At 44.9% G+C, this 12,679-nt stretch overlaps 1 protein-coding gene across 2 annotated transcripts in view; it reads left to right on the top strand.

Annotated features, from left to right (window-relative positions):
* The first annotated feature begins 177 nt into the window (after positions 1 to 177).
* LOC115198699 (ras association domain-containing protein 3) overlaps positions 178 to 12,679 on the top strand; it is a 54,742-nt gene continuing 42,240 nt past the window's right edge. Inside the window, exon 1 of one of the 2 annotated variants that reach the window (XM_029760856.1) lies at positions 178 to 896. In XM_029760856.1, coding sequence (XP_029616716.1) covers positions 548 to 896 — 349 coding nt within the window. In that variant the 5' untranslated portion in view covers positions 178 to 547. Of the gene's footprint in view, positions 897 to 11,861; positions 11,998 to 12,679 lie in introns of those variants that run through there. The other variant, XM_029760857.1, reaches the window with a different exon arrangement.

Here is a 12,679-nt window from a genome sequence, read left to right as displayed (position 1 = left end):
CCTGACATTGTGTAAAATGATTTATATATTGAAATGCCATCTCAAGATCATCACGCACAGCATACCTGTACAGGAATGTCACTCATGTACAGGTATTGTGTACAGGTAGGTCACTCATGGAGGGAGGGGGGGATTTCTTGGGGCCTGTGCTGAAATTAACCCAAACGGTTTCCTGCACCCGCTCAACCTTCTTACAGACAAGAACACACAAAAACAGTCCAGAGGACGCAGTGTCATCTATTCACACAATGTGCATTTCTCGGCGTTCCGTGGATTTCAACATGTAGGTAAAATGACGTGTCGCCTACTAAACACTGTTCTGTATCTCATCTGTGTTGCGCGCGAAGAAGACTCATCGTCGCTGTCGCCTGTGTGCCCGAAAGAGTGCATGGTAATGTAAGGTTATGCACCAAAGTAGGAAGTACTCACCGATGCGCTACATTGCGTGATCGGCGTATCACCGTTAGCTGTGGCTATCGGTAATAAATCAGCACTGAGGACGAAGACGGTGGACAACAGTCAAGGGGAATTGTTCAACCCGCCCAGGATGTACCATTCGAAAGTCAAGGTAGTCCGAGCCGCCCGGAGGCATACATCTACTCCAAGCAGGAGTCTGGAGAACATCGAGGCGGTCTGGAGCAAGATCAGAGCGGACTCGTTACCAAACCTCGAAGAGAGAAGACCGGAGAAGGTGATGAACCCCGCGGAGAACGGCTGCCCTGGCCGCGGCAGTAGGAAAAGGGGGTTCAAGCCCCCGGATGTGAGGACCATATTCTCCCCCAGTGAGAGAGACTCCCGGATGAGGGGGGAGGGACACACCTTCCACCTAGGTCTTTCGGGCGCGTGGTGCGATTTTTGCTGCGTATACATCCTCCACTTATCCCTGATGTGTTCAGGTGAGTTCTACAACTGTATTATTTTTCAGTTGAGATAGCTTGACTGTCTTAACTCCAATATCATCTACTACAGCAGACAACATACTGGTTAACAGAGAGCCTCAAGGTCTGAAGCTTATCAATTTAATGACTTATCAACTGGATACCTAAACTGCCTTGTGAAAAGTAGACTTTCTTACAGGCTCCATACAGTCCCTTCAGAAAGTATTCATACCCCTTGGCTTATTCCACATTTTGCTGTGTTAAGCCAGAATTCAAAATATATTTTTTTTGCTCACCCATCTACGCACAATACCCCATAATGACAAAGTGAAACCATGTTTTCAGACATTTTTGCAAATGTATTAAGAGTGAAATACAGAAATATCTCAAATACCCAAGTATTCACACCCCTGAGTCAATACTTTGTAGAAGCATCTTTGGCAGCGCCGATTAAAGCTGTGTGTGTTTTCTGATTTAAGTCTCTAAGAGCTTTCCACACCTGGATTGTGCAACATTTCCCCATTATTCTTAAAAACAATTCTTCAAGCTTTGTCAAATTGATTGTTGATCATTGCTGGACAACCATGGAAAAAGTCAAGGGGTGGGAATACTTTATTTAGGCTGTACATGTTCAGAAAGGCATGGCTACGTACAGTCTACCCCTACACAGGGCCGGGCTCTACACACACACACTCACACCGTGCTGATAAACTGGTTTATACACTGTACCTTTGTACACATGCTTTCCTCTCAGCTCAGCTCTCTCTGCATTCTTCCACTGATAGGCACTCACTTCCTCAAGCTAATGTCCTAGGAACCTGTTTACTGATGATTGATAGTATATTCTTGTTACTCCTATCATTGCTGCATTACTCCCCACTGGGTAAAAACTGGTTGAATCAACATTGTTTCCACGCCATTTCAATCCCCCTAATCTATGTTATGATGTTGAATCAATGTGGAAAACTGATTGGATTTACAAAAAGTCTTCAACTTAAGGGCATTTATTTTAACCTAAATCCAATGACATGGTGTCATGTTGATTTCACATTAGTTGACAACTCAACCAAATGTAAATCGAAACTAGACCTTGAACTGACGTCTGTGCCCAGAGTGGACCATCAGTCATCAAACGTGTAAAAGCATTGCTTGTACATTGGTTTTAAAGCACCTCTCCACATTGTCATGTCGTTCTGCAGTGGTCTGATACAGTTGCTTATAGGCCTATGTCACATTAACTTGTTGACTTATGCAATGTGATAGTCAAATGTCCAGTTGTGTCTTGACTAGTCTCTGAGAGTGGGTAAATGCATATGCTGTAAAATATTTCCTCCTCCACACATCTGGCAAGGAATGGGTCAATCATGATTAAAACCCTAACCTGGCCATTAGAACACTAACCTGGTCAATACAACCATAACCTATTTCAAGTTTTAATGTCACCTGCACAAGTACAGTGAACTGCCTTGCAAGCTCTAACCCCAACAATGAGTAATACATAATGTAATACTAAAAATAGAACAAAAGCAAGATAAAGAAATAAAACGATAAATTAGGCATACTAAATACAGGGTCAGTTCCAGTACCATATTTACAATGTGCAGGGATACTGGGTCGATAGAGAATGAGATTGCGGTAATAATGATTAATAAGTGACTTATTGATGTAAGAGATATCTATGCATCTTTAGAGTTTAAGTTGGGAGTTAAACTTTTCCCATGGTGCCCTAAATTCCTAATGAGTTAATTGTTACATGATTCATTTAATCGAGTGACAATTAGTTGCTCAAATAAGTCAGATTAATGATAGTCACATCACGACACAAGGCACACTTGTTAATTGAAATGCATTCCAGGTGACTACCTCATGAAGCTGGTTGAGAAAATGACAAGTAGGCAAAGGGTGGCTACTTTGAAGAATCTCAAATATAAAAAAATATTTTGATTTGTTCAACACTTTTTTGGTTATTACATGATTCCATGTGTTACTTCATAGTTTAAGTCGTCACTATTATTCTACAATGTATAAAATAGTACAATTAAAGAAAAACCCATGAATGAGTAGGTGTGTCCAAACTTTTCACTGGTACTGTATGTTATGCACGCCTCTTGGAGGGAACGCAACACCCTGCTACACGCAACTCCCCGTGGAGTGAAAGAGGTTGTCACGGCTGTCTGAAGAATGGGACCAAGGCGCAGCGTGTGTATCGTTCCACATTTTTATTATAACTGTGAAACTATGCAAGACATACAAATAAACAAAACGTGATGAAGAGGTGCAACATACACTTACTGAAAATAATCTCCCACAAAACCAGGTGGGAAAACAACCACTTAAATATGATCCCCAATTAGAGACAACGATGACCAGTTGCCTCTAATTGGAGATTATCCCAAAAAAACAGAAATACAACAACCAGAACCCCACAGAAATACATAAACTAGACAAAACCCCCAACAGAAAAAAGAAACTAGAACCAACATAGACAAACAAACTAGACAAACCCCTCTGTCACACCCTGACCTACTCTACCATAGAAAAATCAAAGCTTTCTATGGTCAGGACGTGACAGAGGTATGTGACTGTAGGTGCAGGTAAGGATGACTGAGACAGAATTATACCATTAACAGGGAATTTATTTATTCCTTCACAGGATAATAATGGGGAAAGGGGCTGGACGGAACCAAAGAAATTAAAAGTTAGAGCCCCTTCTCCTACCTTACCTACCCACCCACAATTACCTAACTAGCCCCACCTGGCGCACTAACCAAAATACAGGGGATGGTCCACCCAGGTCTTACCTAGTGTGCATAGACAGACATACTATGGGCAGGACTCTTGCCTAAGCACTCAAGGTGCCTTCCCCCATCCCCCCTGGAAACAACAGAATACAAGCGTAAGTAAACAATTTCAATATTCAAAAACACAGTCCTATTGGCACACACATACCTCAGAAGCAGCAGCTAGAAAATACTTAACAAAAACTGTCTGAGCAACAACCAACACAGGACAAAGAAGGTCTCTGAGCAACAACCAACACAGGACATATCAATCAGCTCCCCCCTAACAAAGGAACACTGGCTTTTCAAGCTGGAGAAGGAGTCTGCAATTACAGACAGCCGTATCCTTTGACGAGAGGGCAGGGTCAGCTCCAATCAGCTGCTTGGGGGAATCCAGGAAGCCATTTCCTGAAATACATACACACAAACCCACAACACAGAAACTGGGGAACGTAACACGCCCACCCCAAAACATGCAAGCTTACAGTTTGCATTAAAACCCAACATGTATGCCCAGTTACTAAACCCGTGAAAGTGTCGGCAACCACATTCGCCAAACCCTTCACATAGTATCCTTGTACAATCAGAGCCCACCGCATAAGGCTGCAGTTCTGATTGTACATTTGCTTCAAAAACGCCAAAGGATTATGGTCCGTGAAGACCAGTATAGGCAAGGCACTGGAGCCCACATATAGTACCTCAAAACTGTAAGGCTAGCAATAAAGCCAGCGTCTCTTGTTCAATGGTGGAGTACCTTGACTGACACAAGTTCAACTTAGGGGAGAAGAAACTGACAGGCCGATCCACTCCCTCTTCATCTTCTTGCAAGAGAACTGCACCCACCCCCACTATACTAGCGTCTACCTCCAACTTAAAAGGTTTGTCAAAGTTGGGGGCAGCAAGCACTGGGGCACTACAAAGTAGCGCTTTGGCGGACTCTAAAGCATAGTTTCAGTCCTGGGACCACTTATATGGTACTTTGGGACTAAGCAGAAATGTAAGGGGAGCTACTACCGTCAAATAATTCTTACAGAACGTACGATAGTACCCTACCATCCCCAGGAATCTGAGCAACTGGCAGCGAGTTGTGGGAGCAGGAAAAGCAACAATTTCTTCCACTTTGCCAGTTACTGGGCGCACTTGACCTCGTCCCACCTGTTTCCCTAAGTCAGTCACAGTAGCCTTCCCAAACTCACACTGGCCAAATTGATGGTTAAAGCATTCTCCAACCGCTGAAACACTTTAAAGTGGCGAGATGATCAGACCAAGTAGATGAATGAATCACATCGTCAAGGTAAGCAGTAAAATTTTGCACATCTGCAAACAATATTAAGTAGGCGCTGAAAAGTAGCAGGTGTATTACACATTCCAAAGGGCATCACATTGTATTGTACGAAGTTATCAGGTGTAACGAAAGCTGAGATGTCAGAAGTGCTTAGGAACAATACACGGGAAACTCCAGTAGCTGTTACTGGGTTTTACCATGTCATTCTGTAATAAATAAGCTACCTCACTTTCCTTAGCGTTTACCTGGTACGGATGCTGACGTATAGGATCAGCGTTCCCCACATCCACGTCATGTTCCAAGATGGAAGTGCGACTTGGAACGTCCTGAAACACATTGAGAAAACTATTTATCAATAGGATCATTAGTTTGATCGTTATCCAAATGTTCCATTTCAGAGGGTAACTTTTTCAGCATCTCCGAATTACATAAGTGTTCACACTGCTGTAATGTATGGCGTAATTGCAACCCATCCGCCTTATCCTCCTCCAGGTCCCAGCCAGGCTTCAGCACCACCGCAGCCACACTGAAGATGGCGGGCTGGACCGGCTTACCTGAGGAACTGTTGGGAGAATGACGCACATAATATGCTTTCAGCATGTTAACATGACACACACGGGAAGAACGCCTACAATCTGGGGTCTTTATCACATAATTGGTGTCACTGAGTTTCTTTTCCACAAGATATGGCCCAGAAAAACATGCCGACAGAGATGAGCCAGGGATTGGGAACAAAACTAAAACTAGATCCCCTGGTGCAAAAGAACTGCCAACAGCCTCTTTGTCATAATGTAACTTCATACGCTTTTGAGACGAGAGAGACTTTTGGGTGAACGTACATGCGGCGTGCAGTCTCTCCCACATCTTACTGACATAATCCAAAACATTTTTAGGGGAGCTACTGGGTGTAGGAGATAATGCTCCTTCAAAACTTTTAGCGGACCCCGTGGGGTGTGTCCAAACACAAGGTCAGCAGGGCTGAACCCTAAGGACTCTTGTATTGTTTCCCTGATAGAAAATAGGACAAAGGGCACCCCCTCATCCCAATCAGTACTGGTATTCATGCAATACTTGCATAGCGTCGCCTTTAGCGTCTGATGCCAGCTTTCGAGAGCCCCTTGACTCCCCAGATGATACGGACTAGAGACCTGATGGGAAATACACAGCGTCTTTAACACATTTGAGAATAGTTTTGACAAAGTTGGTCCCCTGATCAGTTTGGATTACTTTAGGGAGTCCAAACGTAGAGAAGAATTTCCCTAGTGCCTTCACCACAGTCTTAGCCGTTATAGTACGGAGAGGGATAGCCTCTGGGTATCGAGTAGCACTGCACATTGTTAGTAAGAACCGGTTACCTGACCTGCTTTTCGGCAACGGACCAACACAATCGATCACTCGTTCAAACAGTTCCCCCACCACAGGAATCAGGCAGAGTGGCGCACGAGGAACTGTGATTCGCTTTCCCAGTGAGTTGACATACATGACATGTTTTACAAAATTGGACCACATCAGACTTCAAACCTGGCCAGATCCCCAAATGTCCGGACCACTCAGTGAAAGAGGTATGTGACTGTAGGTGCGGGTAAGGATGACTGAGACAGAATTATACCGTTAAAAGGGAATTTATTTACTCATTCACACAGTAATATGGGGAAAAGGGTCTGGACGGAGCCAAAGCAATGAAAGTAAAAGTTAAAGAGCCCCTTCTACCTACCCACAACTTACCTAAATAGCACCACCTGGCACACTAACCAAAATACAGGGGATGGTCCACCCAGGTCTTACCTAGCGTGCATAGACAAACATATACTATGGGTATATGTATGCCCACAGGCCTCTTGCCTAAGCACTCCCAAGGTGCCTTCCCTCATCCCCCCTGGGAACAAAAACAGAATAATACAAACATAAGTAAACAATTTCAATAATCAAAAACACTGTGTCCTATTGGCGCACACATACCTCAGAAGCAGCGGCTACAAAATACGTAACAAAAACTCTCTGAGCAACAATCAACACAGGACATATCAATCAGCTCTTTCCCCTATTAACAAAGGAACACTGGCTTTTTAAGCTGGAGAAGGAGTAATACAGTAAAGATGTTGTAGGAAACAGGTACAAAAGTATCTATATCCACAGTAAAACGAGTCCTATATCGACATAACCTGAAAGGCCGCTCAGCAAGGGAGAAGCCACTGCTCCAAAACCACCATAAAAAAGCCAGACTACGGTTTGCAACTGCACATGGGGGCAAAGGTCGTACTTTTTGGATAAATGTCCTTTGGTCTGATGAAACAAAAATATAACTGTTTAGCCATAATGACCATGGTTATGTTTGGAGGAAAAAGGGGGAGGCTTGCAAGCCGAAGAACACCATCCCAACCGTGAAGCTCGGGGGTGGCAGCATCATGTTGTGGGGGTGCTTTGCTGCAGAAGGGACTGGTGCACTTCACAAAATAGATGGCATCATGAGGGAGGAAAATTATGTGGATATATTGAAGCAACATCTCAAGACATCAGTCAGGAAGTTAAAGCTTGGTCGCAACCGGGTCTTCTAAATGGACAATGACCCCAAGCATACATCCAAAGTTGTGGCAAAATGACTTAAGGACAACAAAGTCAAGGTATTGGAATAGCCATCACAAAGCCCTGACCTCAATCCTATAGAAAATGTGTGGGCAGAACTGAAAAAGCGTGTGTGAGCAAGGAGGCCTAAAGACCTGACTCAGTTACACCAGCTCTGTCAGGTGGAGTGGGCCAAAATTCACCCAACGTATTGTGGGATGCTTGTGGAAGCCTACCCGAAACGTTTGACCCAAGTTAAACAATTGCTACCAAATACTAATTGAGTGAATGTAAACTTCTGACCCACGGGAAGGTGATGAAAGAAATAAAAGCTGAAATAAATCATTCTCTCTACTATTATTCTCACATTTCACATTCTTAAAATAAAACAGGGAATTTTTACTAGGATTAAATGTCAGGAATTGTGAAAAACTGAGTTTAAATGTATTTGGCTAAGGTGTATGTAGACTTCCCGACTTCAACTGTAAATGTGATATTTCAGTTTTATATTTTTTTATAAATTATCAAAAATGTCTTAACCTGTCTTTGCTTTGTCATTATGGGGTATTGTGTGTAGATTGATGAGGGGAAAAAACTATTTTGGAATAAGGCTGTAAAGTAACAAAATGTGGAAAAAGTCAAGGGGTCTGAATACTTTCCAAAGGCACTGTATGTGTGTATGTGTTGGGATATATGGACAGTATGTGGATAAAATATGTACTCTATCTGAAGAATACGTAGCATACAATAGTATATGTTCAGCAATAGTTGAATAGGATTGACCGGATGGAGAATACAGTATATTCATATGAAATGGGTAAAACAGTATGTGAACATTATTAAAGTGACCAGTGTTCCATGTCTATGTACATTGGGCAGCAGACTCTAAGGTAACCATGTGGTAGCCGGCTAGTGACAGTGACTAAGTTCAGGGCAGGGTATTGGGTGGAGGCTGGCTAGTGATGGCTATTTAACAGTCTGATGGCCTTGAGATAGAAGCTGTTTTTCGGTCCCAGCTTTGATGCACCTTTACTGACCTCGCCTTCTGGATGATAGCGGGGCTCGGGTGGCCTTGATGATGTTCTTGGCCTTCCTGTGACACAAGGTGCTGTAGATGTCCTGGAGGGCAGGCAGCGTGCCCCCGGTGATGCGTTGGGCAGACCGCACCACCCACTGGGGAGCCCGGCTGTTGCGGACGGTGCAGTTGCCATACCAGGCGTTGATACAGACCGACAGGATGCTCTCAATGGTGCACCTGTAAAAGTCTGTGAGGTTCCTAGGTGCCAAGCCTAATTTCTACAGCCTCGTGAGGTTGAAGAGGCGCTTCTGCGCCTTCTTCACCACGCTATCTGTGTGGGTGGACCATTTCAGATTTTCAGTGATGTGTATGCCGAGGAACATGAAGCTTTTCACCTTCTCCACTGTGGCTCCGTAGATGTGGATGGTGGCTTGCTCCCTCTGCTGTCTCCTGAAGCCCACATTCAGCTCCTTCCTTTTATTGACGTTGAGGAAGAGGTTATTTTCCTGGCACCACTCCGCCAGGACCCTTGCCTCCTCCCTGTAGGCTGTCGCGTTGAGTTGGAGGTGTGCGTGGCCATGCATTCATGGGTGAACAGGGAGTACAGGAGGGAGCTGAGCACGCACCCTGTGTTGAGGATCAGCGTAGTGGAGGTGTTGTTGGCTACCTTCACCACCTGGGGGCGGCCCGTCAGAAAGTCCAGGACCCAGTTGCACAGGGCGGGATTCAGACTCAGGGCCCGAGCTTGAAGTACTATGGTGTTGAAGCCTGAGCTGTAGTTATTGAACAGCATTCTTACATAGGTGTTTTTCTTGTCCAGATGGATAGTGCAGTGTGCAGTGCGATGGCGATTGTATCACCCATGGATATATTGGGGCGGTATTTACAGTGAGGGAAAAAAGTATTTGATCCCCTGCTGATTTTGTACGTTTGCCCACAGACAAAGAAATTGTAATGGTAGGTTTATTTGAACAGTGAGAGACAGAATTACAACAAAAAAATCCAGAAAAACGCATGTCAAAAAGTTATAAATTGATTTGCATTTTAATGAGGGAAATAAGTATTTGACGCCCTCTGCAAAACATGACTTAGTACTTGGTGGCAAAACCCTTGTTGGCAATCACAGAGGTCAGATGTTTCTTGTAGTTGGCCACAGATTTTCTATGGGATTAAGGTCTGGAGACTGGCTAGGCCACTCCAGGACCTTAATGTGCTTCTTCTTGAGCCAGTCCTTTGTTGCCTTGGCCGTGTGTTTTGGGTCATTGTCATGCTGGAATATCCATTTTCAATGCCCTGGCTGAGGGAAAGAGGTTCTCACCCAAGATTTGACGGTACATGGCCCCGTCCATCGTCCCTTTGATGCGGTGAAGTTGTCCTGTCCCCTTAGCAGAAAAACACCCCCAAAGCATAATGTTTCCACCTCCATGTTTGACGGTGGGACGGTGTTCTTGGGGTCATAGGCAGCATTCCTCCTCCTCCAAACACGGCGAGTTGAGTTGATGCCAAAGAGCTCCATTTTGGTCTCATCTGACCACAACATTTTCACCCAGTTGTCCTCTGAATCATTCAGATGTTCATTGGCAAACTTCAGACGGGCATGTATATGTGCTTTCTTGAGCAGGGGGACCTTGCGGGCGCTGCAGGATTTCAGTCCTTCACGGCGTAGTGTGTTACCAGTTATTTTCTTGGTGACTATGGTCCCAGCTGCCTTGAGATCATTGACAAGATCCTCCCGTGTAGTTCTGGGCTAATTCCTCACCGTTCTCATGATCATTGCAACTCCACGAGATGAGATCTTGCATGGAGCCCCAGGCCGAGGGAGATTGACAGTTCTTTTGTGTTTCTTCCATTTGCGAATAATCGCATCAACTGTTGTCACCTTCTCACCAAGCTGCTTGGCGATGGTCTTGTAGCCCATTCCAGCCTTGTGTAGGTCTACAATCTTGTCCCTGATATACTTGGAGAGCTCTTTGGTCTTGGCCATGGAGGAGAGTTTGGAATCTGATTGCTTCTGTGGACAGGTGTCTTTTATACAGGTAACAAACTGAGATTAGGAGCACTCCCTTTAAGAGTGTGCTCCTAATCTCAGCTCGTTACCTGTATAAAAGACACCTGGGAGCCAGAAACCTTTCTGATTGAGAGGGGGTCAAATACTTATTTCCCTCATTAAAATGCAAATCAATTTATAACATTTTTGACGTGGGTTTTATGGATTTTTTTGTGGTTATTCTGTCTCTCACTGTTCAAATAAACCTACCATTACAATTATAGACTGATCATTTCTTTGTAAGTGGGCAAACGTACAAAATCAGCAGGGGATCAAATACTTTTTTCCCTCACTGTATCCCTGTCATTCACACAGAACCATTGGCCTTATAGGCCCAAATGGTCAGCTAGGCCTGTGGGCCTCGTCCAAATCCATTTACATGGAGAGGTGAGAAGTTGGTGAAATCAGATTAGACACAGAGGAGATGGTGGATTAACATTACCATTCATTCACCACAGGGAAATGTTAGAGACCTGTTGTGCTCCTGGATTGGAAATAATTGATAATTCCCCATAACTAGATCAGCTTTCATTCTCCACTGAAGGCTGTGTGTGTGTGTGTGTGTGTGTGTGTGTGTGTGTGTGTGTGTGTGTGTGTGTGTGTGTGTGTGTGTGTGTGTGTGTGTGTGTGTGTGTGTGTGTGTGTGTGTGTGTGTGTGTGTGTGTGTGTGTGTGTGCTTGCCTGCCTGCGCGTGTGTTTGCCCTAGCGCCCAGCTGCTGTTTGTGCAGGTGCAGTGACAGTGTGGTTCCAGAAGACACTACCCTCTGTGACAGGTTAATGACCCATCACAATGACCTCACACTATGTATTACTATCCTTGTGGGACCTAAAATGTATTTCAATTCATAATCCTATTTACCCTCAACCTGACCTTAACCCCTGACCCTAACCCTAACTCCTTCACCTAACCTCTAACCCCTAACCCTAATTGTACACGAGGGAGAATTATCCTTGTTTTATTATCCTTGTGGGGATTTCCGGTACTCACGAGGATAGCAACTCTCACACACACACACGCACACACAGGGTGAATGGGGGGCGACAGTAAGGGGAGGGACTAGCACAGGCCAGACATGACACAGAAAATCCAGACAGGGCAGGATAGCGAGAGAGGGAGAGAAAGAGAGGGGGAGAAAGAGGGTAGAGAGGGGCCAGAGTGAAAGACAGTCTGGGATTTGCAGGACCGGGGCAACCTTATGTTGGATGTGCGCAGCGCTCTCTGCAAAATGGAGCCCAGTATGTATGAGTTGGAATCTGGGTGTGTGAGCGTATGAGTGTGTGTGAGCTCTGTGTGAGGGAATGAGCAATGGGGCTGGCTAAAGGATTTGGGAGGACTCTGAGGAGGTTATCTGGTTTCTTCTTCCGCGTTCCCAAACTGATCCGCTGCTCTGGACACCTGGAACTAAGCCTGCTTTGGAGGAACTCTGGTGAGTGTGTGGGTGTGTGTGGGAGTGTGTGGGCGTGTGTGTGTGTGTGTGTGTGTGTGTGTGTGTGTGTGTGTGTGTGTGTGTGTGTGGGAGTGTGTGTATATATGTGTGTGTGTGTGTGTGTGTGTGTGTGTGTGTGTGTGAGTGTGTGTGTGTGTGTGGGAGTGTGTGTATATATGTGTGTGTGTGTGTGTGGGAGTGTGTGTATATATGTGTGTGTGTGTGTGTGTGTGTGTGTGTGTGTGTGTGTATATATGTATATATATGTGTGTGTGTGTGTGCGTGTGTGTGTGTGTGTGTGTGTGTATATATACGTTTGTTTATGCGAGTGTGTGTATGTGGGCCTGTGTTCAGCCAACCCCAGAGCATGGTGGTAAGGCAGACAGACTGTTTGGTGTCACGAAGAGGCCATGAGCTGAGAGATAAAACAAGTGTATAAACACATTGTTTAGGGACCTACAGTTCAGGTCCACAGATGCAGTGTTGAGTCCACAGACAGATCACTCAATGTCATCCCTGACCTGTCAATGAAACACGCAAGACTCAGCACAAACACTTTGTGTGGAAGGCAGGCAAACAGACAGACGGACAGACAGACTCGGCAGAGAGACCGAAAGACAGAGGAAGGGATACCAGTGAGAGGGAGAGTGGAAGAGAGATGGAAAGATATGCGCGTTCCATA

The sequence above is a fragment of the Salmo trutta genome, chromosome 8 (assembly GCF_901001165.1).
Source record: "Salmo trutta chromosome 8, fSalTru1.1, whole genome shotgun sequence".
Classification (NCBI taxonomy): domain Eukaryota; kingdom Metazoa; phylum Chordata; class Actinopteri; order Salmoniformes; family Salmonidae; genus Salmo; species Salmo trutta.
Note: the sequence above shows the minus strand (reverse complement) of the source record. Positions and strands in the feature narration are given on the sequence as shown.